We start from the raw sequence: 24743 nt of genomic DNA, 5'->3' as shown, positions 1-24743 counted from the left end.
ATGAAATGTACTCTTTAAAAATATTTCTTCTATTGACAAACACATAACATACTTATATGAATTTCAAACAAGACAGAAATACATGAACAGTCTCCTGTAATTCTCCAGATGTAACCACTGTTGATTACTTAGGGCATGTTCCACCTCAGGGCTTTTCCTATAAGACCTATTAATATATACTTATTATTTATTTTCATGTAATGGCATCATACTCAGAATACTGCAAATTGTTTTTTTCACTTAGAAATAGATTAGGGGGGCGCCTGGAGATAGCTCAGTGGGTTAAGAGTCTGCCTTTGGCTCAGGTCATGATCCTGGAGTCCAGAGAGAGAGCTCCGCATCAGGCTCCCTGCTCAGCAAGGAGTCTGCTTCTCCCTCTTCCTCCGCCCCTCCTCCAGCTTGTGCTTTCTTGATCTCACTATTGCTCGCATGCTCTCTCTCTCTCTCAAATAAATAAAATCTTAAAAAAGAAGAAGAAAACAGATTTGGTATGTCTTTTCCTATGTAACCTCCTACATTCTTTCTAGCAGATGCTAGATTAATTTGAAGCAAATCCCAGAAATTGTATCATTTCATATGTAGATACTCCTGTATGTGTTTCTACAGGATGAGGACTCCACAAGCATAATCACAGTTCCCTTTATTACTGTAGTCCAAAGTGTGGCTGGAGCACAGTTTAACTGTTCATCTTTTGAAGGACTTGTGAGGTGTTTGCACTTTTGTCTGTTACAAATCAGGCTGCTATGAACATTTGTGTGTAGTAGTCCTGTCTTATCCACAGTTTCAGTAACCCAGTCAGCCCTGGTCCAGAAGCAGGTGATCCTTCTCCTGCCACAGTGTCAGAAGGTCAGAGAAAGCCTAACACCACATCACAGGCCTAGGTCATTCACCTTTCTTCATCTCATCACATAAGCATTTTATCATAAGCATTACAGGATGAAGGGTGAATACAGCACAATAAGATGTTTTGAGAGAGAGAAAGCGCGCAAGCCTACATTCACATCACTTTTATTACAGTATAATTGTCCTATTTTATTATTGTTAGTCTTATTATGCCTGATTTATAAATTAATCTCTATCATAGGTATGCATCTACAGGAAGAAATGTAGTACATATAGGCTCCAGTACTGTTCATGGTTTCAGGCATCCATCGGGACTCTTGGAATGTATCCTCCATGGATAGGGAGGGATAATTAATTGTACAGCTTTGTGTGTGTGAATTGTTATATTTGAAGTGAATATCTGGTAAACACATAGTTGAGTAGTGTGTTTTTATCTCCTCTGTTGATCCGTCTTTAATTGGTTTATTTAGGTCATTTACATTTAATGTAATTATTGATATGTCAGGTCTACCGTTTTATTATACTTTTCTGTTTATTCTTGTTTTGCATTTCTCTGTTCTTTTTCCTGCCTCGTTACTTGACCATTAAAAGAATTCCATTTTGATTTATCTAGAGTGTTTTTTCATGTATCTTTGTATAAGTTTTTAGTGGTTGCTATAGTTGCCGCATTATACTAGGTGTTACATCATAACTAAGACCCGTATGTGGTCAGCCTGAATGGATACGGTGAGAGTGGTTGCGCCAGTTTACAATCCTGCCAACAGAGTATGCAAGTTCCCATTGCTCCCCAACCCTTAATATTATCACTGTTCTTATCCTAGCTGTTCTGGTGCATGTATATAATACAGTACTGTGGTCCTGATCTGCAGTCTCCCTGGTGACTAATGAGGAAGAGTATCTTTTCATGTGTTAATTGGCCATTTGGATATTTTCTTTTGTGAAGTCTCTTGCCCATTTTCTATTAGGCTGCCTCTTTTTGATTTACAGGAATTTTCTCTGTATTTCATCGATACAAGTCTTTTATGGTTGGGGGGTGTTTTGTTGTTCTTAAAGAAACCTTTGCCTGCATAGTCATGAAAGTATTATTTGTATTCCTTGGTACATTCCTTGCTCTTGCAGAGTGGCATTCCATAGGGTAGATGGACCAGCTGTTCCACTAGTCATGTTTTCAAGTACGTCTAGGCTGATTCCAGGTTTTGGTGATTATCAATAAAACTGCTATTCTAATAATTTATGTTTCTGCTCTTTTGTTTCATCTGTGTGCAGGATCATATCATCTTTGATTAATGACAATTTTATTTTGTCTTTTATAATTCTTATGCCTTTTGGGGATGCCTGGGTGGCTCAGCGGTTGAGCGTCTGCCTTTAGTTCAGGGCATGATCCTGGAGTTCTGGGATTGAGTCCCACATTGGGCTCCCTGTGTGGAGCCTGCTTCTCCCTCTGCCTGTGTCTCTGCCTCTCTCTTTTCTGTGTATCTCATGAATAAATAAAATCTTTAAAGAATTAATTCTTATGACTTTTATCTCTTTTTCTTGCCTGATTGCATTGGCTAGAACCTTTAGTACAATGTTTTTTTTTTTCCAAGATTTTATTTATTCATGAGAGACAACAGAGAGAGGCATAGGCAGAGAGAGGATCAGACCCCTAATTTATATAAATTTAGAAAAATGAAAAATTTCCTTGAAGAACACATTCATCTAAACTGACAAGAAGAGAGAGAAAATCTGAATAGTTCTAGAGCATCAAAAGAAACGAAATCCCCATCACAGCGTCCTTATACAGAAACCCCTAGGCTCTGAGCACGACGTGGCTCAGTTGGTTAAGTGTCTGAGTCTTGATCTCAGCTCAGGTCTTGACCTCAGGGTTGTGAGTTCAGACCTGCGTTAGAGTGCATGGAACCCACTTAAAAAAGGAAAAAGAAAACTCTAGGCTCTAATGACCTTTCCACTGAATTCTACCAAACATTTTTTTAAGATTTTATTTATTGGGATGCCTGGGTGGCTCCATGGTTGAGCGGCTGCCTTTGGCTCAGGGCGTCATCCCGGGGTCCCAGGATCGAGTCCCGCTTCTCCCTCAGCCTATGTCTCTGCCTCTCTGTGTCTCTCATGAATAAATAAATAAAGTCTTTAAATAAATAAATAATTTATATAAATTGGCACAAAATTTGGGTACCTGGGTGGCTCAGTCAGTGAAGCATCTGCCTTTGGCTCAGGTCATGATCTCAGGGTCCTGGGCGTGAGCCCGAATTCAGGCTTCCTGCTCAGCTAGGAGTCTGCTTCTGCCTCTGCCCCTCCTCCGTTCACTCCTATGTGCTCTAATAAACAAATAAATACAATCTTTTAAAAGATAACATAAATGAATTTTCATAAAATTATTTCTGCTAATGTCATCCTGGTGATATCTGTGAGTTCTTTTGTGATGCACCGTATTTTCCTGAGGTTATTGGCATCTTCTTTCTAGGGGTGTGGTCATTCTCTTCACAGAGCCTCCTCCCCCTTCCATCTTTTTCTCCTTTCCCTCTTCCTCCTCTTCCTCCTGTCCAGCACAAGTGTGGCTGGAGCCCCTCCAGCAAAGTGGGCCTTCTCCGTGTCCCCCTGCCACTAGTAGAGGCCTGCGTCCAGCTCCATGCAGAGGCCCGCACATTGCAGGCATTTCTTTGTGGCAGAGCTGAGCTGAGCTTTCAGGTGTGCTGCTGAGAAGGACCTGTTCAGGCTTGTCCACCTCCATCTCCGCTCTGACATGCAGCCTGCCTTCATGCCCAGCTGTCCACATCTGGTCGGTGCTGGTCTCCATCAGCCGTGCATCGCTGCCTCTTCCTTTGTAAAACCTCAGTCCTCTTTCTTTTCCACTGGCCTGTGGCCTGTCAGTGACTGGCTGTCTCATGTGCTCTGTGCTGTTGGGTTTGTGTCCCACGTCTGGGGGCTGTTAGTGATGACTGGCATCCCTTGGCTCGGGGTTGTTGACATCAGTCGTTTGTGTTGGAAGCACTTGAAGCGGTACTGGGTGAGCTGTCCTGACCGGCTGCACACACAGCCGCCTGTGCCACCTCACTCAGCATGCTGGTGACCTGTTAACAGAAAGGCTCCTACCACACAGCAAGCCTGTGTCACCCCAGGGTCCTCATGGGGCCCCCACCACTGCCTCGTAGGCCTTCCCTGTGTTCATGTCCATGCCTGTCCTTGGAGAGGTCCTTCTTAGAACTTCTGTAGGTCTTTCCATAATTTATGCTCAGTATAACTGAAAATTCATCTTTCTTGTGAGAGTTCTTCGAGTAGTGTTGGTTGTCAGGCTTATCAGGGTGTGTTTGATTTCAGGTGATTCTGTTCTTGAAGAAGAAGGACAGGTTCCTCAGCTTGGTGTTAAAGCACATCGGCACCTCAGCCCTCATGGACCTGCTGCTGCGCCTGGTCAGCTGCGTGGAGCCGGTGGGGCTCCGGCAGGAGGTCCTGCATGTGAGTGTGCGGCCCGTCCTCTCTGAAGGCCTCTGCCTGTCCGCGTGTGCTTGCAGGCTCCCTGGGCGCCTAGTGAGTGGCTCAGGGAGGCCAGAGTTGGGTGAAGGAGCTCAGAGACCCCCGGAGTGTCCCTCCCTCCCAACTTTCCCCCCAGTATGACTTTCTGTCTCTAGGGTCCCCAGGGGTTCTCGTCCAGGCTTGTATTTGAGGCTGGGTCTGTGACCTGCACCTTTGCTGCTGTACTGCCTCAGACTGTTCAGAAGAGAAGTGCAGAGTGTTGCTTTCCTCTTGACACTCGGTGGAGAAGCAGAAGAGGGCTTTCCTCACCAGCCCCCCAGGCCCCGGCTCTACGCCTGGCACATACCCTCTGAGCAAAGCACTGGCTGACAAGGATTCCATGTGGGGAGAGCAACAAAGACCAAGCAGGCCTGTGTTTTGTCCTAGAGTCCATGCATGTGTCTGCCCTGACAGGCTCACAGTGAGAGGAGTGGTCATAGCTCCCTGAGGGCTTTCCTAGAAAACTGGAGAATTCTAATCTCAGAGAAACCAGGAAATCAGTGCTGGATAAGCTGTTCACTGCTGTTTGGCAGGTTTTATTTGTAATGCAATTTAAAATAAAGCATTGGTCCTTCTTACCCACTTCCCAGCTCCTGGCATCGGGTGACAGTTGTCATCAAGGTGGCCGTCCTCACGCTCAGGTTCATCATAGAAGTGCCTCTGCAAAGGATTAATCGTGATAGCTAACATGGGGTAGTGAATGCAGCATCAGTGTCAGCTGTTAACAGCAAAACGCCTGCATTAACTCCTTGCAGAGCAGCCACGGAGGCAGATCTTTCAGGTTTGGAGGAGGAAGTGCACCAGCCTTTCCTGAGTGCCCAGCACCTTTGGGCCTTGAACGGTGCTGGACTCTTAGTCCTCACAGCACCCTTGCTGCTGCCCCAGGCCTCTGTGCTTCTTCTGGTCTTGGAAAGGCCCCCCAGTGCCACAGAGAGTGGAGCACAGCAGGACCTCCACGTGTAGCCAGGCTGTGCCCTGGGGAAGAGCCCTGCTGGTGCTTGAGTGGTTCCAGGCTCCAGCCCCTTCTGTCTTCAGAGATTTCCTGAAGACAATATGTTTAAGAGTCCAGCACTGGGACATAAGGACCATGGTTCCCTTCTTCATGGACTTTGGGTCACTACTACTTCTTTTTGGGTCTGAGTGGACACATGTGTTGGACAAAGAATCTCTGTCCCTGCAACCTGGCATGTGGATTTCTTCTGCACTGAGGGACTTGCCTTCTGTTGAGTTAGATGTGAACAGCATCATTAACAGGCCTCTTTTTCCCTTTCAGTGGCTTAATGAAGAGAAGATCATCCAGAGACTTGTAGAATTGATCCATCCAAGTCAGGATGAAGATGTGAGTATGGCCCCTCACTCAGGGCTGTTGGAGAGTGCTCTCTGCTGCTGTGGGGGCACGTGCCCCTTTCCTCAGATGAGGACCAGTTAGATGCTTTTCTTTTTTTTTTTTTTTTTTTTTTTTTTTTAAATTTCTACTTTATTTTATGATAGTCACACAGAGAGAGAGAGAGGCAGAGACACAGGCAGAGGGAGAAGCAGGCTCCATGCACCGGGAGCCCGACGTGGGATTCGATCCCGGGTGTCCAGGATCGCGCCCTGGGCCAAAGGCAGGCGCCAAACCGCTGCGCCACCCAGGGATCCCAAGATGCTTTTCTTCCTTTAACCAAGCACTGACTTCTGGACTATTTATTTTCAATAAAAAAGTAATACCTATATTTTGTAAAAAATAACAGAACTAAATTAGTTACCTCATCTCTGGCTGAGTAGTAACAGATTACTCCAAAACTTAGTTGCTTGTAACAGAAAGTATGTTTTTATTTCTGTTTCTATGAGTCAGGGACCTGGACGTGGCTTAGTGGGTGCTCTGCCTATGGTCTGTCACAAGACCGTGGTCCCAGGCTCAGCGGGGGGAGGATCCGTTTCCATGGTCACCAGCAGGGCAGCTCACAACATGCTGCTGGCTTCCTTTGGAGTAAGCATCATGGCAGTCCTTTTTCTGCAAACTCATCTTAGAAGGGATGGTCCAGGAGCACCTGTGTGGCTCAGTTGGTTAAATGTCTGCCTTTGGCTCAAGTCATGATCCTGGGGTCCTGGGATCAAGCCCCGTGTCAGCGGGGAGTCTGCTTCTCCCTCTCCCTCTGCTCCTCCCTTATGCTTGTGCTCACTCTCGCTCTCTCTCTTAAAGAAATAAGATCTTCAAAAAAAAAGAAGAAGAAGAAGGGACAGTGCACTGTGGGTGTGTTCTGCTCTCTAAGAGGGAGTGGCTGGGTCCAGCCTATGCTTGAGGAGGTGGGATTTATGAGGGTGTGAGCTCTGGGAGGAAGGCCCCCATTGCCAGTGTGGAAGCATGTGGGATGGCAGTGGGGCTTCCTGTCTTGGCCCCCTGCCCACTCCCTGCAGGAATCACTGTTGAGAGTTTGGAGTATATCCTGATAGGCCTTTCTGTGCCTGATAAAAGCCAACATACGTTCCTGCCCTCAGCAGTTTGAGAACAGTGATGCCAACTCATGTGTGAGCCCTCTCTGTGTCCCGGCCACACTGTTTTCTGTTCCTGTGTGCCTGTTGGACAGCTGGGCGAGGGGGCCTATGCTCCAGACCAGGGGGTGCCCCTCCAGCTGTGTGAGTGCTGGGGGCTGACTGGCCTGCTCCCAGGCTAGAGGCAGGGGTGAGACCACAGGGACCACCTGGCTGCTTTTCATTTCTCCCTAAAATAGTCCTGCATGTACTTCCTTTAGCCTAGAGCCCCCACGACGCACATCAGTGCCGTGTGTTCTGAGGCTCCCGGCGAGGAGCCAGGGCCGAGTTTCTCTCTAGTCAGTTATCTGCATTGCTAAACTCACCAGTGTTGCAAGGGCACCATCCAGTCTTCACCGGCTAAGGATTAGTGTTGCCCAGAAGAGTCGAGGCCTCCTGTTTTCTCTGTGGCACCTGCCTTTTTCCATTAGCTTGTAGGACTTCTCCTGAATGTTACCAGCTAGGTTTTAATATTTAAAGTATGAATTTGAAATACAGTATCAGTAACGAGGTCATATATACAGTGTATCTTACAGTGGTTCCAGGGGTGGAGCAATGTCTGTGTAGTGTATTTAACCCTTAAGAGAGCCCCATTTGGTCTCTTGGGGATCGGTCAGTACAGCAAAAGGTCTGATTAGATTTGCATTCTGACATCAGAAAGGCCCACCAGGCATTTCTGAGACGGACCGGTTCAGAGTCCAGCGTCCTGAGAACTGAGCAGCGAGCGGGGCAGCTCTGCTGACCTTTCTCAGCGCTGAGGAGAGTACTGCATCTCCTTTTCCTTCCAGAGACAGTCCAATGCCTCTCAAACCCTCTGTGACATCATCAGGCTGGGCAGAGAGCAGGGCAGTCAGCTGCAGGAGGCTCCAGAGCCCGACCCCCTCCTCGCAGTGCTGGAGTCGTGAGTGCTGGCTGCATTATGGGTGCCTGGCTGGGTGGGTGCGGGGTCTTTCTGAGTCACTAGGCAGTCCCCAGGCCCTGCCTGGAGCACCAGCAGATGCTGCTGCTGCCTCTGATTCAGATTCTGATGAGCTGGCTGTGACATAGCCCGTCTGGCTCACTGGATAGACTTGTGTCTCCTGGGAGGGCTCTCCAGGCAGGTCCAGTGACTCTAGGCCAGTAGGGGCAGGAATGTCCTGAGAACCCTGGGTGCCTGGTCTGGAGCCCGAGCAAAGCCCCCTCTGGGTTTAGGGGGGTTACTCCTTGGGGAGGAGAGCTGGTCCTTTGGATGTGGGGCTGTGCATCTGCTCCAGCAGCAGTGAGCTCTGCGTGTGTCTGACAGGCAGGACTGCGTGGAGCAGCTTCTGAAGAACATGTTTGATGGAGACCAGACTGAGATCTGCCTCGTTAGTGGGACTCAGGTGTTACTTACCTTGTTGGAGACCAGACGGGCTGGGTGAGTGATGGGGGGCCTGGCTGCGTGGCATGTTTCACTACTTGTTATGTAAATAATCACACGGGTAGACTCCTCATTGAAAAGTAAATCCGCAGCCTCTCTGACCTTGGGTATCCAAGGTGTTCCCGCCTCGGTCTGAAGGCACCAGTGTCAGCAGCTTCCCAAGTATTCCTGCGTGTGTGTGTATGTGTGTGTGTGTGTGTGTGTGTGTGTGTGTGTGTGTGTGTGTGTGTGTGTGTGGAACAGGTGTGGCCAGTTCCAGCATGTGGGGAGGGGTGTGGGGTGCCGGGTGTGCACGTGTGTGCGCGTGCATCTCTGCTCGTCCCGTCGTGTGCTGTGGTGACCTGTCTCCTGGGGTGACTAGTTCTCTTATTTCCTTGTTCTGGAGGGAGCCTCACTGAAGCCCCAGCGCGGATTAACTGGATGTAAACCGCAGCAACAACAAAAGAACAAAATGACAAGACGTTGAGTTAATGTTGGTAGTGAGATTAGAAGCAGTTTCTCATTCTCGCGCTCTCTGGGAACCAGTACGCAGCCGTTAGTTTATTCCCTAAAACTAGAATGATACTGCTGTCATTGTTTACTCTGGTCAGGCCACCAGAATGTTGACCGTTCTTGTCTTCGTGAACTCAGGAAGCCTGGGCCTGTTCTAGGGGATGTGGGGGCTCCTCTGCGGGCCTTTCCCAGCCTTGGCTGAGATGAACGGACAGCGTGAAAATGACCCATAAAAGCAGAGATTGGGATGCCTGGGGCGCTCTGTCAGCTAAGCACCTCTTGGTTTCGGCTCAGGTCATGACCTGGGGTCCTGGGGTTGAGTCCATTTTGGGGGTGCGGACACCCAGTGGGGAGTCTGTTCGGATTCCCCATCCTGCCCTGGTGTGCCTCCCCCCACTTATGGTTCTCTCGAAAATAAATATATTTTTTTAAAAACCCACCAAAACCACGGGTGAGCCAGCTGATTCTCTTTTCTATAACTGAAAAAAGTTTATATGAATGTCTCAGAGAAATTAGTTTTAAGAAGCCAGAGGGACAGTGTGGCGTCCTGTCTCCTGTTTCTCAGCCAAGGAGTGGGAACCATGGTGAATGTTTCCAGAACGGGGAGAGGGGGACAGAGATGGTTCCAGTGAGCACGAGGGGCCGCCTGCCTGGTGGGGATGAGGGGGCTGCCCTTGGCCGTCACCTGGGAATGTTTTCTAAAGGCCAGTGTTGCCTTTTTCTTCTCTGTACCATGAGCAGAGAAGTCGGGGGGGAGGGTGAAACAGGATGGGGGTGTGTCCCCTGTGTCTCCATCTGCTGTCCTCGTCCACAGGACAGAGGGCTTGGTGGACTCCTTTTCTCAGGGACTGGAAGGGCTGTGTACCGTCAGCAGCAGCGTACTGCATGGCATTGAGCCACGACTGAAGGACTTCCACCAGCTTCTGCTCAGCCCGCCAAAGGTAGGTGAACTTCTGGTAGGTGCCTGTGCGGGTGTTGTGGGTGGGATGATTTGCAAGCAGAGGACCCTGCACCCTGCTTGAGAACCACCAAGCAGGTGCCAGGAGCATGTTTTCACACCTTTATCTGCTCAGTGTCCATCTCTGCTCTGGGGTAAGTCCTAGGGTGTGGACATTTTGCACCCCCCTCCCAGATGACTCTTGTGCTCTGAAATAGGGGTCATCTGAGAACCTACGTTAACTGTGGGTCTGGCCTTCAAGTCAGGGGCCATGGGGCCTGGAGTCAGGTAGGGCACAGAGTTGGCCTTTGCCCAGCTCAGGAGCTCCAGGCAGCATGCGGCTCAGGTAGAGAAGGGCTCAGTCACTTAGCCGCCTGCCACCTCGCTCACCATGGAGCCCCTTCCCCTTTCCTGGGTGCGTCTCAGCACCCACCATGCTCTCCTGCACAGCTTATTTTATTTATCAAGTTATCATCTGCCTCTCCCACTAGAAAGTGAGCTTCATGAATGTAGGGATTCTGGAACATTTGGTTAATGAGAAGGTAGACACGTCATGCTGCATGCGTGGGGTCAGGAAAGACCTGTGTTCAGTGTGACAAGGCTGCTGTTAGCCATCTCCTCTGAGCGCGTTTGCAGGGTTAGCTCAGTGTCCTGATGAGACTGTGTCCCCCAGAGAGCTGGCCCCACCTTGGACACATCTCATGAGCTGAGGTGCATATCTCTTTGCTTGATTTGCTGATACCAGAGAGTTCTGGGCTTCTGGGGGCAGTGGACCACCATTGCTTACTGTTTTGTGAGGCGCTAAGGGGAGTGGGGGGGGTTCCTAACCCTGCTGACCCTCCTTTCCTCTTGCAGACAGTGCTGCCTGGAGGAACCTCCACGTACGCATCCTTATGCATCCCCAGGCTGGGCCATGTCATGGAGTAGTAGCCCTGGCCCTTTGAGCAGTTAGCACCAGAGCTAAGAGAAGCCTGCAGTGGTCATGTTGATTGCAAGGCTCTAAAGGGGGATGCTTCTGTGTTTGTAGAAAAAAGCAATCCTGACCACCATTGGCGTGTTGGAGGAGCCCCTGGGGAATGCCCGTCTGCATGGTGCCCGCCTCATGGCTGCACTGCTACACACAAACACACCCAGCATCAACCAGGAGCTCTGCAGGCTCAACACCATGGGCTTACTGCTGGTGAGCGACTTGTGCAGTCTGCAGTGGGTGGGCAGACTGGGCAGGGTCCAGCAGAGCGGGCAGCTGGACCTCCGCATCCAGACAAGGGTCTACCCAAGGGAGGCTTTGGTTCGGCCCCAGAACAGATGCGGTCTGTGCAGAGAGACCCATTTCCCGGACCCATCCCAGGGCCGACCGCGCAGGTCGCTGGTGAAGCACACGGGGCGACAGCGGGCAGGCCTTGCCATGGGCTCGTGGAGGATGCTCTGAAAGCAGAGGGCAGATCAAACCCAGTCTGAGGGAACGGGGAAATACAGTCCATCTCCTTTCTGATTTCTGCCTAAGGTCAAACTTCCATTATAGCTCTTGAACATAAAACGTCCTAAAAGAGCAGCTGCTGGTCACCCACCATAGAAGGCCACCCTAGTGCTTCTTGCCCACAGCACAGCCTCGGTGCCTGAGGGAGAGGGTCAGGCAGGCAGGGCTGGCCCTGGGCAGCTGCTGTGGACGGAGGGTGCATCACCCCAGGTGTCAGCCATGAGCAGATGCAGTCTTCAGTCTTGTCTTTTGCCTTGCTGTAGGGCCTCTACTCCTGGAGGGCTGGAATCTTCTAAAAATTGAATCTTTATCCCAGAAGGAGCCAGCCTTGGAAGCAGGCCTGAAGTCTGACTATAAATTTCTTCCAGTGTTTGGACTCCCAGCCCAGATACGGATCAGGGGTTGAGTTATGAGAGGCCTCCTTTCCTTTTCCCTCTCTGCTTTTATTTTATTGTGGTAAAATACATATAACAGAATTTGCCAGTTTTATAATTTCTAAGTGTACAATTCAGTGCCCTTAACTACCTTCACAGTGTTGTGTGGTCCTCACCACTGTTTCCAGAACTCCCACCCCGCACACTGAAGCTGTGTCCCCATCACACACCCTCCGCCCCCAACACCCGCGCCACCAGCTCTCCCCTGTCCCCCCGAGTCTGACCACTGCATGTGCCTCCTTGTGGTGGAACCGTATGGGATTCGTCCTTCTGTGTCTGGCGTAGGTCACTGACCACAGCGTCCTCGGGGCTCACCGGGTGGGGGCGGGTGTCTGCGGCTCCTTCCTTAGGGTTGAGAATGGGCCACCCTGTTGCTTGCTTCCACCGCTGGTCTGCTGGGGTAACGCTGCGGCAGACGCGGCTGTGCAGGGGCTCATCAGAGTCCCTGCTTTCGGTTCTTTCGTCGAGACAAGGAATGGATGGGTCCTCTTGTGCAGCTTCAGGAGGAGCCAGCACTTTCCCACAGCGGCCGCTCTGTTTTACCAGCCATGTGGGAACTCTCCAGTTTCTCCACATCCGCACCAACACGTGTTTCCTGTTTATTGGTTTTGTTTGTTTTTTAATAATAGCCATCCTCGTGTTATGAAGTGGTATTTCTCTGGGGATCGTGCTTTGCATTTCCCTAATGATTATCTTTGGAGAACCGTTTGTTCAAGTCCTTTGTCCATTAAGTGGCTTGTTTGGGGTTTTTTTTTTTATGGTTGAGTAGTAGGAGCTCTTTGTATATTCTCTGTGTTAAAATTTAGCAGATACATGATTCAAAAATCTTTTCTTCCATTCTCTGGATTATTTTCACTCTCTTGATAGTATCTTTGACCCAAAAGTTGTAAATTTTTATAAAGTCCAACTTACCTATTTTTTTCTTCTATCGATTGTCTTTTGGGTGTCATATGCAAGAAATCATTGCCAGAACTTCTGTCATGAAGGTTTCCCATGTTTTCTTTTTCTTTTCTTTTTTTTAAGTTCATTCATTCATTCATGAGGCAGAGACACAGGCAGAGGGAGTAGCAGGCTCCCTCTGGGGATCCCGATGTGGGACTTGATCCTGGGACTCCAGGATCACGCCCTGGGCTGAAGGCGGTGCTTAACCACTGAGCCACCCAGGCGTCCCAAGATTGGCTTTTTCGATCTTTTTCAAGATTTGCCTCTTGGGATCCCTTTAGATTCCATACAAATTTTAGGATGGGTTTCCTATTTTTTTTTTTTTAATTTTTTAAATTTTGGGGGGTTTTCTATTTCTATCCCAAAAAATGCCAGTGGGATTTTGATACATATTACATTAGTTTGTAGATCTGGTTTGGGTAGTACTGTCATCCTAACAAAACGAAGTTTTCCAGTCCATCCATGAACATGGGCGACGTTCCGTTTGTTTAGGTTCTCTTTCTTTCAGCAGTGTTTGTAGTTTCTAGTGTATGAGTCTTTTCATTTCCTAGGTTTTAATTTATTCTTAAGTATTTTATCCCTTTGAACATTACTACAAATGGAATTGTTCTTTAATTTTTTAATCTAAATTGTTAGTGTGTGGAAATACACTAATCTGTGTGTTTTGTGTCCTACAACTTTGCTGAACTTGTTTATTAGCTCTAACAGTTTATGTGGAATCTGTGGCATTTTCTGCATATAAGATTGTATTGTTTGTGAAAAGAGGTAATTTTACTTCTTTCTTTCCAGTTTGCACACCTTTTATTTCTGTATCTGGCCTAATTGCTGTTAGAACTTCCAGTGCAACACTGAGAGAGTGGGCTTCCTGCCTCATCCTTCATCGTAAAGAAACAGCTTCCAGTCCTTCACCATTGAGTGCGGTGGTTGCTGCTTGCCAACCACATACCCCTTATTGCATTGAGATTTCCTTTTATTGCTAGTGTATATAGCAATATAATTGTTTTATATGTTGTCAGATACACTTTCAGTATCAGTTGAGGCAATTATGTGTTTCCCCCTTTATTTTGTTAATCTGGTACATTACATTTGGTTTTCAGATGTCGAACCATCCCTGCATTCCAGGAATAAATCCCACCTGGTCACAGAGCATAGTTCCTTAATATGCTGCTGAGTCTGGTTTGTTAATATTTTGTTGAGGATTTTTGCATCCGTGTTCATAAGGGACATTGGTGTGTAGTGTTCTTGGGATGTCTTTGTCTAGTTTTGATAATAGGGTCTTAGAATCCTTATAGAAAGAATCAGAAAGTGTTCCTTCTTTTGGGGGGAAGAGTTTGAGAAGGATTGGTGGTGGTGATTTTTCTTTAAATGTAATATTTGGGAGAATTCACCAGTGAAGCCATCTGGCCTAGGTTTTTTTTTGTTTGTTTGTTTTTTTTGTTTTGTTTTGTTTTTTTGTTTTTTTTTACTGGGAGGTGGGTCTGACTCTGATGAGGATGAGGAAACATCTGAGGCCATCTCCAGGATCACTCAGGGTTATACTGGCAGAGAAGGTAAACCTGGGAACTATGTCAGGCAGGTGGGCTTCCTGCCTTGAACCATTGCTCAAACCGTTGGTGTGAAGGAGGGGCCCATACTCCTATCTTGGGGTGGCATCGATACCCTATCTTCCCACCCCATTCCCCCACCCCGCACACCATGTCCTCCTTCCTCGTGGGCAGCAGAAGGCCTGGGACACAGGCTTCCGTAGTCACTGCTGTGTGAGAGAAGGCCAGAGGGATGTGGACAGGCACGCTTGTGTCACCCCTCTGTGCTGCTGGCACATGGGGCCAGAATCCTAGGTGGGCTGCGCTGCCCACTTGGTCTAGGGGAGGGGACAGCCACCCGCATTTAACTTCCCCTGGCCAGTGGCCTGTGCAGCTGGGGTGGGCCCACTGGGTTCCCTCAGGGCGTGTCCACTGTGCACACCTCCCTGAATACAATCCCTGTTCGAGAACTTAATGTACTTCCAGTAATTCATGAGCCAAAGACAAAATGATGAAGAAGAGTAAAAATACTGTGTAGCAGAATGTGTACCATGTATTTAAGGTATTTAAGGTGGATGCTCCAGGTGGTGCAGCCTGTTGACACCTGAGAAAGAAAAAGAGGCTAAAAATTAATGAGTTAAGCTTTTGACTTAAGGACAAAAAGATAAGCCCACTGCAGGATGTGGTTAGATGAGAGCAGAGATGAACGAGAGTGCAGCACCGCGGCTGAGATGGAATGGTCAGGGTCGGGGCTCCTGCTGGATGGTCAGGGCACGGCGATCCCCTCCCTCTGTGGTCCCGCTGCAGGAGGACACTGGTCCAAGGAGTTTCCCCTGTGCTCTCTTCACCCCAGGACCTGTTCTTTAAGTACACTTGGAATAACTTTTTGCACTTCCAAGTGGAACTATGCATAGCCGCTATTCTGTCCCACGCTGCCCGGGAGGACAGGGCAGAAGCCAGCAGACCGGAGAGCGGGGTGGAGCCTCTGCCCGGGAGTGGGGACCCAGAGACCCCCCAGCCTGCTGCCAGCCGCCTCGAGAACACTATGGTGACTCATGTAAGTCCAGGAAGTGTCCTGCGCGTCCCTGCATGCCGGCCCTGCCCAGCGTGTGTGGCTGTCCACTCCAACAAAGGCTGCCCATGGCCACCCCGACCCTCCAGGGCACGATGTGCTGCCCTCCCTCCACCCACGAGACTGAGGGTCACACAGGAAGGGTCCATGTTTGCCAGGGCTGCTGTGCTGGGGGACCAGGGGCAGGGCCCCGAGGGGGGGGCACTCACCAGAGGGGTGAGGGCGCCCAATGCTGCCCTGGGATCTCCTTCCAGGCCAGTCCACTGTATCCTGTCGAGCTACTGCTATCGGGAGAGATCCCGAAGGGAAATGCAAGGGAAACAGAATGTGTTCCGTTCTCATGAGAAAATGTTCTGAGATTATGGACCTTTGGAAACTACACTCCCTCTCCTTTTCCTCAGCTCTTCCTGCCCCATGAGTGCGTGGCAGGAAGCTCACCTCCAGGACTGCCCCAGCTCTCCCTGGGCCCCGAGTGAGCACACCTGGTGTGGGTGTCTGTGTCTCCTCTGCCCGGAACAGCAAGCCTTGTGTCTGGCAGACAGTAGGCCTTAGCGTTTTCTAAGGAGAAGAAACAAAAAAAAAAAAAGAAGAAGAAGAAACAAGCATGTACCCGGCTGTGCCATGCAGAAGTGGCACAGACGCCCCTCCCTGTGTCAAGGAGCCAGCTCAGAGATGCTTCCCTGGGAAGGCCGGGGGCTCTAGGGCCAGGGGCCTGGCAGACCCCATAGAAGCTGTGGTTGAGCGAGTCCTGCCGTGTGCAGGCTAACAGCAACCCAGGAGGTGGACAGCTGGGAGCAGGAAGGGGGTGCAGGAGCCTGGAGCCCAGTGAGGGAGCCCCCCCCCCCGATGGTGAGACCCTGTGTAGGGTGGGGTGTGAGCTGGGTCCCAGAACAAATGTGCAGGCACAGGACACAGGATCCTGGCCCAGAAGCCAATGGATGCCCTCAGGCCTAATCATTGCTTCTAGACAGAAAAGGTGGGAGGACAGCACGGAGGAGGAGTGGAGCTGGGCAGCCCTATGGGGCCTGGGGCAGCACCTGCCCTTGCTGCGTGGTAGGGACAGCAGGGAGCCCACGGCGGTATCCCCTTAACCCGTGCGGTGCAGGTTGCAGGGGGTAGCCTGTGGAACCTGACCTGTGTCACCTTCCCCCCAGCTGTTCCAGAAGTGCTGCCTGGTCCAGAGGATCCTGGAGGCCTGGGAAGCCAACGACCACGCACAGTAAGAACCCACAGGGTGCTGCGGGGGTGCCTGAGGGCCCAGAGTGGGGTCCTGCTCCCAGGAGAACACCTGGAGCTGCTGCCGCCCAGGGAAAGTTAGGGCCCCAGGTGACCAGAGGAGACGGGCAGAGCAGCTCCATCCCCAGCACCACCCTCCCCCTCCATCAGCAGAGACCCCAGTCTTACCCCACAGTGTGTCCTCAGTCCTCCCATCTACTCACCCCAGCCACCAACCAGTTCTCTTACTGAGCCCCAAAACCTCAGAAGTGCATCGAGGCTACTTTCTGCTTTCTCTCCTGCACTCCGCTGGGAGCTTTGTGAAGCACTGGTGGTCCCACCCCTGCCGCAAGGTCTCAACCACCTAGATCTCCCGAGGTGTGGCCTGCAAGGGAGCTCCTGGGAGCTGTCCGACCTCATCTGGGTCACGGCTCACATCCTGCTGTCACAGAACCCACCAGTTTGCCGCCTCCAGGATAGTGCACGTCCAAGACAGGGCCATCTCCCCTTCCTTGGGCCCCGTCTCTGCAGCGCCCACTATAGGCCCCTGCAGAGCCTCATCTGTATAGTCCGTGTATTTGTGCGCATGGGTGCCTGTTGGGGGAGGACTTCATGCTGCCACCAAGGGGTTCACGACATCCCAGAGGTTAAGGCGACAGGCCGGGAGGCCTTGCCCTGGCCCAGCCCTGGCCCAGCCCTCCGCTCCCTGTTAGCTTGTGCCACCAGGCGCTCTCGGCTCCCTCCAGCAGGCTGGGCTCACGGGCTCAGGCTTGACAGAGGGTGTGGTGGGAAGTGGCTCTGCCCACTGTATGCCCACGAGCTGCCTTTGTAGCTGGGGGAGCATTTTACGTCTCCCTAACCCAGGGAGGAGTTTAAGACCTGCCCTCCTGCTGGGTCGGGGGTGTGACTGGGGAGACGTTGGACTCAAAGCTGTGTGCGATGGGAACGTGGATGGCAGCCAGGCTGTGGGCCTCAGGGTGCACGGAGCTCAGTCGGGGGCCGTGACTGGCTGGCTCCCAGCCGCCCCGGCCCCACCCACGTCTGTGTCCTGCCCGTGTTGTGCTCGGTCAGCCCCCATCAGCACAGAGCAGGGATGTCCTGCATTTTCGTCTAAGTCCTCTGCCCCACTGGGTGTTCCTTCGGGTCAGCCAGCCTGGGCGAAGCTGGGAGGGCCTCTGGAGCCGGACAGCTCAGGGGTGTCTGGGTGTGGGGCGAGGGGCACGGCGCTGAGGCCCCACGTGCCCTGCTGCTGGGGGCGGTGGCATCTGCCTCGTTAGCACTTCCTGGTGAGGTTGGAGTGATTGGCTGGCACACAGCAGGTGCTCTCCAAACAGAAGGGGCCCGCAGGTAAGGCTGCGAGGAAGGACCCACAGGGGGCAAAGGTCAGGCCCTGGGGATGCGTAGGGAGGAAAGGAGGAAAACCCAGTGGTCCCCTTGATGCTGCCACTCCCTTTCAGGGCAGCGGGTGGCATGAGGCGCGGCAACATGGGCCACCTTACCCGGATCGCCAACGCAGTGGTGCAGAATCTAGAGAGGGGCCCCATGCAGACCCACATCAGCGAGGTCATCCGAGGTGAGCCCTCCCTGCCCTCGTTGCCCTCCTGGCAGCAGGAGCCCTGTGGTGGGTGTTGCTGCTGCCTGTGACCCCTGACTGCCACCTTCTGCCCTTGAGCCCCCCCAGCAAGTGGTATCAGGACATGCTTTCCCAGGTGGGCCTGGGTCACGAGGTTGGTCCTCCTTGTGCCCAGAGACCCTGTCAGGCGCCTGCGGGGCAGCTCGTGGCTCCGGAGCCAGCACTGTGCTCTACCCAGGGACCCCGAGGCCTGCCTGGACGCCACCCCCCTCTGCCTCAAGCAGCTTTGCAGATCTTTCCAGCCAAGTCTGGGGAGCCGGGGGAGGTGGCCTCTGTGCTCCAAGAGGGGGCTGTGGGCCCTGAGCCGAGGCAGCCTCTCCTCTGGTTGGGCCTCACCTCTGCCCTCAGCCCGAGACACCTGCCACCCTCCCAGCCTGGGGCCAACACTCACCCCTCTTTCTGGCCCTCTCATGCCCTGGCCAAGGTCTACAGGCCTTGGGTGCCGGGCCTTGTGAGCTGAAGAGGGCCCAAGGGGGTCTTGGTTAGACCGGAAGGCAGGCAGCTGGGAGGGCCCGAGTGGCCCTGCCAGGGTGGACGATGCCTGGGCCAGCCTGAGCAGGGGGGTGGAGAGGCCCCGGAGCTCGCAGTGGGCAGATGGGGGGATGCACGAGTGAGCCGAGGAGGCGAAGGGTGGGCAGAAGCCAGGACCTCCCCAGGGCGCTGGGGCTGTGTTCACAGCAGCTTCACGATCAGGACCGTCCTCCTCAGCCCTGGGTGGGATCTTGTGCCCTGTGAATGGTGTTCACACAAGAGGCTGAGCCGCCTGGTGGGGTCCCTCCAGGGGTGTGGGGAGATGGTTGTGCAGGGCCCCAGTGCCCTGATCGTGGAGAGGGCACGGGCAGGTGCTCAGCCCATCTCCCATTGTGCAGCTGAGGAAGCCACACTGGAAGCCTCCAGGCTGGTTGTGCAGCAGGTGTAGACCTGTGGTCTTGGCTCACTGGCTGCCTGCCCCCCCGCCCCCAAGAGAGTCCTTGCTGTGGTCCCTCTGGCCAGAAGCTCTGGGTGGCCGTCCAGGATGGGAGCAAGGGGCTGTGCTCGGTCCATGGCCTCCAGGCTAGTGTCTGGCCCGAGGAGGCTCCCCACGGAGGGACAGTTTGGGGTGCGGGAGGTGAGCCAGCAGCTCTCTATCCTGGTGTCACGTCACTCAGCTGTGAACTTTCTAGAACACAGGTGCATGGGATGTACTGAGAGGGCTGGGGAGGGCGGAGGATGCGGCCAGGCTGCAGCCCCCGGTGCTGAGGTTGGGCCCCGCCCTGCGAGCGCCCCTGCGGGACCCCTGGCCGCCCTTCCAGCAGCCGCCCTGTGCACCCTGCTGCCGTCCCCTGGCTCCCCAGCACTGCTCCCTTGCAGGGCTCCCCGCGGACTGCCGAGGGCGCTGGGAGAACTTTGTGGAGGAGACCCTGGCGGAGACCAATCGCAGGAACGCTGTGGACCTGGTGAGGGGCTCGGCTGTGCTGCTGCTCGGTGTTGGCTGGCGCTGGGGCCACGCCCTCCTGGGTGCTTGTGGAGCGTGCGTGTGTGCGTGTGCACCCCTGTGGCCCAGCCAGGTGCAGTGGGTCCCTGGTTCCGCGTCCGGCTCCAGGTCCTGGGGCCCCTACCGCCTCAGCAGAGCGGGTGTCAGCCCCTCCCCTGACCCCTCAGGCGCCCTGCTGCGTCCTGGGGCTCCTGGTGCCCCAGGCCCAGTGTGTGCTACACCGCGGGGAGGGGCGGGGGTAGGAGCCCCCAGGCTACGGGGCTCACATCCACCCGCTCTGGCTGTTTCAGGTAAGCACCCACCACCTTCACCCCTCGAGTGAGGATGAGGACATGGAGGGCGCTTTCCCTAATGAGCTGTCCCTGCAGCAGGTGCGTGTGGCCGCTCTGCACACTCAGGCAGCCCTTTCCCGCCCTCGGCGGCACTCAGGCTCCAGGCCGTCCTGCCCAGCGCCTTGCTGAGCTGCAGCAGGAAGCAGCCCAGGGGAACGTGCTGGTCCCCACGCACCAGGCTCCAGCAGGGGAGGGGCCAGGTGTGCAGCCCCTTGAACGAGGGGGGGCCCGAGCCACCCAGTGGATGATCGTGAGACACACGAGGCTGTTTGGACACGACCCTGCGTTCGTGTTCCCCCGAGAGGTTAGGTTGGGAGAAGCCGCGAGGCACTGCTGCTTCCCTGGGAGCGGCCTCGGTCTGAGGCCTGCCCTGCGCCACCCCTGCCAGGCTTTCTCGGAGTACCAGGTCCAGCAGATGACGGCCACCTTCGTGGACCAGTTTGGCTTCAATGACGAGGAGTTTGCCGACCAGGATGACAGTGTCAAGTGAGCTCCCAGGATGTGCCCGGGGCACCGTGTCCCAGCTGCCCACCTTGGTCGGGAGCCCCATTTGGATCCGTCATCACTGCCCACTACCTTGTCCCCTGTCCATTTTGGGAGGAGCTGAGTCCTCGGTGTGGCCCTGTCCTGCCTGGGCCTGGAGGCCATTTGGCCACTTCCTGAGCTGAAAGCAAGTGTGACTCAGAGTCACTGTGGGAGGGGCCAAGCTGGGACACCTCCAGGAAGGCAAGTCATCACCGTGCAGACCAGGGACAGAGTGGGCCCAGGGAGGAGGGCAGGGGCCACCCCCTCCATCAAGGTCCCTGTCTGCTTGCACCACGTGGCCGCCTGCAGACACGTCCACCCCTGTGGGCCTGGCTCTTTTCCCTGCGAGGTGCAGCCGGGGGCACGCACAACAGTCCGTGGGGTGTTGCAGGCCCTGGCGGCTACGTGCTGAGTGCCCCCCGTGTATTGCAGTGCCCCCTTCGACAGGATTGCAGAGATCAATTTCAGCATCGATGCTGATGAGGACAGTGTGAGTCCCCAGCTCTGGGTGGGTGGTGAGTCCCCAGCTCTGGGTGGGTGGGCAGCCCGAGATACAGGGCTGCTTCATGCCTGGGCCCCGTCCTGAGCGCCCCCTGCCTGGCTGAGCCCCGCTGGGAGCCGCGTGTGATCACATGCGTGCTCATGCTTGCAGCCCAGTGCAGCTCTGTTTGAGGCTTGCTGCAGTGACCACATCCAGCCCTTTGACGATGACGAGGAAGATGACATCTGGGAGGACAAGGAGATGCATTGCATGGCCCGGGTGACGGCCAGAGCCAGGTGTGAGGCCCCCCCGGTCCCCCAGGCCCCTTGAGGCAGAGGCCGCAGAACAGTGTGCACACCCCTAGCCCTGCCCTGGCACGATGCTGTGCGTACACAGGAGGGGCGGCGCCTGGGTGCCCCGTGCGGAGCTGGCTGGTGGCTGCTCTGACCGTGTGCCCTCCCCAGGTTTGGGGGTCCTCACACCTCAGAGAGCTGCTCCAAGAATGGCCTGGAGCGTGGAGGCCAGGATAGGAAGGAGGGTTTGGAAGCCGACAAGGATGCCGCTCGGGCAGGTGCCCCTCTGGCCTCCACCCAGAAGGAAGGGCCTCGCTTGGAGGGTGGCTCGGAAGGTAACTGCGGGGGACGCGGGGTTCAGGAGGGGCAGGGGACTTGGCCAGGGATGCGGCCCTGTCTGTGTGCTGGGGGCCGCGTGGGCTTGCTGTCTGCCCACTTCCTCGGCACCGGCTTCAGGCAGTGTCCCTGAAGGCGGCAGGTGCTATGGCTCGGACCCTGGCTGCCCCCGCCCCCGTCACAGTGGTGGCCGGTGTCGTCCCCCCTCCCCCCAGGCCCACCAGGGAAGGCCTGCCCTGCACCACTCCCTGTGGGGCTGACCTGCAGGTCAAGGGTGCCTGGACTGCCGTGTCTCCCCAGCAGGCACCTCGTGGAGCGTGTTTGATGAGCCGGGGAACTCGCCAGCACCGGCCCCGGGAGTGGCCGTGGACGTGGGCTCCAGCGTGTGGGCAGCCAGCACCTCCAGCCCCTCGGCTCTGGAGGAAAAGGGCTGGGCCAAATTCACCGACTTCCAGCCTTTCTGCTGGTGAGCGGGCGGGCTGGGAGGTCACCCCGTGTGCGCCTGGGGGTGGCACCTCCCCGGCGGGGGCTCAGCCTTGCCTTCCGCAGCTCCGAGTCGGGGCCCAGATGCAGCTCCCCAGTGGACACGGGCCACGGCGATGCCCCGGACGGCCCAGACCAGGGCCCAGAGCGAGCCCGTGAGTAGGAGGGGCTCTGAGCACAGGGCGTGGGGGACGTGGTCCTGGGCCCCATGGCTCTGTCTCCCTGAGGACACTGACCTGCCTGCACCCGGCCGTGCTTCCAGGAGCTCTGGCCAGTGGTGAGGGCTTGCCCAGCCCAGGCCGGTCTCCCCAGGGCTCCGGGTACACTATGTCACCTCACTGGCCATCCTTGACCCTGGGCCCAGGGAGGGGCTTGGAGCCACCGGCCTGAGGGGGGACGACAGTGTCCTCGTATGGTTCCTAGAAATGGACACATGCACACGTGGGTTTGAGGGCCTGGAGGCCGTGCGCTGTGGCCTCTCCGTCCTCCCTGGGCGTCACCAGCACCCTGTGCCCCGTCCTGTAGGCCCGGCTTCCCCTTGTGCCTGGAGCGTGTGTGTCACCAGGAAGGCCCCCCTGGTGGCTTCTGACAGCAGTGAGGACAAGACGGCTGGTGCCTTGGAAGCTGTCAGTATGGGTCCCAGCCGGGAGGCCCCCCCGCTGCCCACGTCAGCCCCCAGGTGTGCGGAATGGGGTGTACGCAGGGCCCCGGGTGCTCACGGACGTCTCCAGCCCCCTGGCAAGGATGCTGTTGGGACGCCCACTCCTCTCAGTGGAGCCGGGGCTCAGGTGTTTTACGGAGATGAGCACATGACCCCCCTGCCACCTCCCGGGGTCTTGGGGTTGGGGCTGCCCAAGGTCGGCCCGCAGCCCACACAGCAGGATGGGGTGTCCACAGCTGCTGGGCCCCGGAGCCCTGATGGGGCATTGCCGGTTCCTCCACACCCACCGCACGCACCGGGGGAGCTGCGGGCCTTGGGGATGGCGCTGCGCAGACCCACCAGCCCTGGCGGCGCAGTGGGCGGGGGCCCAAGAGGGGCGGGGCAGGGCCTCTGAGGGGCCCTGCGCCTGGGCGCTGGCTGGGCTGCTGCTCTCGGGCTCAGGGTGCGCGGGGGTCCATGATGTTGGGGTTCCTGCGAGCCTCCCTCGCCAACTGCCCTCGGCACCAGCCCTGCTCCGAGCCGGTTCTGTGGTCCCCAAAAGCCGCGGGCGTCCGGGGCCAGGGTGCTCCCCGTGCTCGTGGGGCTGCAGGGCCGCCACGGGCTCACGCTCATCCGGGGCTTGGTGACCCAGGCCAGTGACCCAGGCTGCCGTTCCTGGCCGTCCCAGGAGCGCCCGCGGAGGCAGGCCGCTGGGGGCGGGGCTGCCCTGGCCGAGGTGGCCCAGGACACCAGATCCTGCCTTTGGCACAGGTTCGAGCCCGCGCCCCCCGCGCCTGCGGAAACCCCCTACGCCCCAGCTGTGGCCGCGCCCCCCGAGGCCACCCCCGCTGCCCTGGCCAGCGCCCCCGGGATGACCGCAGCGGGGCCCCCGGCGGCCGTCACCACTGTGGCCCCAGCCACGTGCACAGCAGCTGTTCTGGGGACAGGGACGAAGGATAGGTAAGCAGGGCAGTTGGGGCCGGGGCTGCGGGACCTCGGGGTGCTGCGGGGCGTCAGCCACAGGAACTCCAATCGTGCCTGCCTGCCCCCCCACAGGAAGATGGACTCCCCGCCACCCGCAGGAGCCGCCTTGAACGGCCCCGTGTGACGCTGCTGCCACCCAGCCACGGCGCGCCCTTAATCGAGGAAACTACCTGGTGATGCAATTTGTCTTTTTTAATTTAATTTTATTTTAAAATAAATGCTGCATTGGTAAAGCTGGCAGTTGGAACCAGTTGGACGGCCCAGCTTGCGTCTCTCCTGACGACCCTGAGTGGGCGTCGAGCCCAGCTCCGCTTACAGCAATAAGGCCTCCGATGTGCTCTGCCCGGGAGCCGGGCAGTCCCAGACGCCGTGCGGCCCGAGGGCATGGACGCCACAGGCTCCGAGCGTCCGTTTTTACTGATTTTTTTTTTAAACAAACGCAGGAAAGAGCCACGTGTTTGCACTTTTGTGTCCAGCCAGAGCGAAGGGCCTCCCCGGCCCTGGGGACAGACGTGGGTCTGGAGCTGGACTGGCCGTGCAGGGCCGTAGCTGCCCGGGGAGCCAGCCCAGAGCTGGGCTGCAAAGTTGACTGCCTTAAAACAAGCCCCTCGTGGCCGAGTGGGCAGTGGGGGCACCTGGCGGGGGCACCAGGGCGCAGAGACGGGCTTCAGCAGTGCCAGGTGGGGCGGGGTCTGCGCCTGTGGGAGGGCAGGGCCAGGTCACGGGGTCCTGGGGGGGTCTGCAGGATTATTTTGTGTTGAGTCCATTTTTAATGTTCTGATCATCTGACAGGGCACCCAAGACCCCAATTCCCAATAAAAGTTGTGTTATTCTTACTGACAGCCCTGTGTGGTGTGCGGCTGACAGCCCGGAGCCCCAGCTGGGCCCTCCCCAGCTCCCCCCTCCACCCACCGCACCCCCATTGGGGTGGTTGGGCGGCCACAGGCCAACAACTGAGCTGGGGGGGTGGTCTCCTAACGACTCACCTGACATCACCTGTCTTGCCTGTGTCCACATCTGCTGTTCACCCTCTGCCCCCCCCCAACCACCAGCCGCACCTGCTGGGAACCCAGCGCCCAACATCCACCTGGCTGGCTCCTCGTGCAGGTGGGACTCACAGGAGGGAACACGACACCTGTGCCCCGGAGGCCGGCCCCTGTGTGCACCTCAATGGCCATCGCCACCCATCAGGGTGGGTGGGCAC

General features: G+C 55.4%; 1 protein-coding gene and 1 long non-coding RNA gene across 15 annotated transcripts in view; one reads left to right on the top strand and one right to left on the bottom strand.

Moving 5' to 3' along the window:
- Positions 1–24381, top strand: part of PPP6R2 (protein phosphatase 6 regulatory subunit 2) — an 83803-nt gene extending 59422 nt beyond the window's left edge. For 8 of the 14 annotated variants that reach the window (XM_025455410.3, XM_025455357.3, XM_049115196.1 and 5 more), the window contains 20 exons: positions 4159–4296; positions 5627–5692; positions 7656–7768; positions 8150–8263; positions 9573–9699; positions 10723–10875; positions 14925–15128; positions 16298–16362; positions 17816–17931; positions 19342–19427; positions 19756–19836; positions 20186–20283; positions 20755–20812; positions 20975–21099; positions 21268–21431; positions 21733–21898; positions 21982–22070; positions 22441–22594; positions 23327–23515; positions 23612–24381. In XM_025455410.3, coding sequence (XP_025311195.1) covers positions 4159–4296; positions 5627–5692; positions 7656–7768; positions 8150–8263; positions 9573–9699; positions 10723–10875; positions 14925–15128; positions 16298–16362; positions 17816–17931; positions 19342–19427; positions 19756–19836; positions 20186–20283; positions 20755–20812; positions 20975–21099; positions 21268–21431; positions 21733–21898; positions 21982–22070; positions 22441–22594; positions 23327–23515; positions 23612–23663 — 2358 coding nt within the window. In that variant the 3' untranslated portion in view covers positions 23664–24381. The remainder of the gene's footprint in view (positions 1–4158; positions 4297–5626; positions 5693–7655; positions 7769–8149; positions 8264–9572; positions 9700–10722; positions 10876–14924; positions 15129–16297; positions 16363–17815; positions 17932–19341; positions 19428–19755; positions 19837–20185; positions 20284–20754; positions 20813–20974; positions 21100–21267; positions 21432–21732; positions 21899–21981; positions 22071–22440; positions 22595–23326; positions 23516–23611) is intronic. The other 6 variants (XM_025455385.3, XM_049115194.1, XM_049115195.1 and 3 more) reach the window with 6 other exon arrangements.
- LOC112665617 (uncharacterized) lies at positions 6148–7659 on the bottom strand. The gene is made up of 2 exons (XR_003140497.3): positions 7194–7659; positions 6148–6547 (listed from the first exon to the last, which is right to left on the bottom strand). It is a non-coding gene; the product is annotated as an uncharacterized LOC112665617 (long non-coding RNA).
- Positions 24382–24743: the final 362 nt, after the last annotated feature.

This window comes from Canis lupus, chromosome 10 (genome assembly GCF_003254725.2).
Source record: "Canis lupus dingo isolate Sandy chromosome 10, ASM325472v2, whole genome shotgun sequence".
In the NCBI taxonomy this organism is placed as follows: Eukaryota; Metazoa; Chordata; class Mammalia; order Carnivora; family Canidae; genus Canis; species Canis lupus.
Note: the sequence above shows the minus strand (reverse complement) of the source record. Positions and strands in the feature narration are given on the sequence as shown.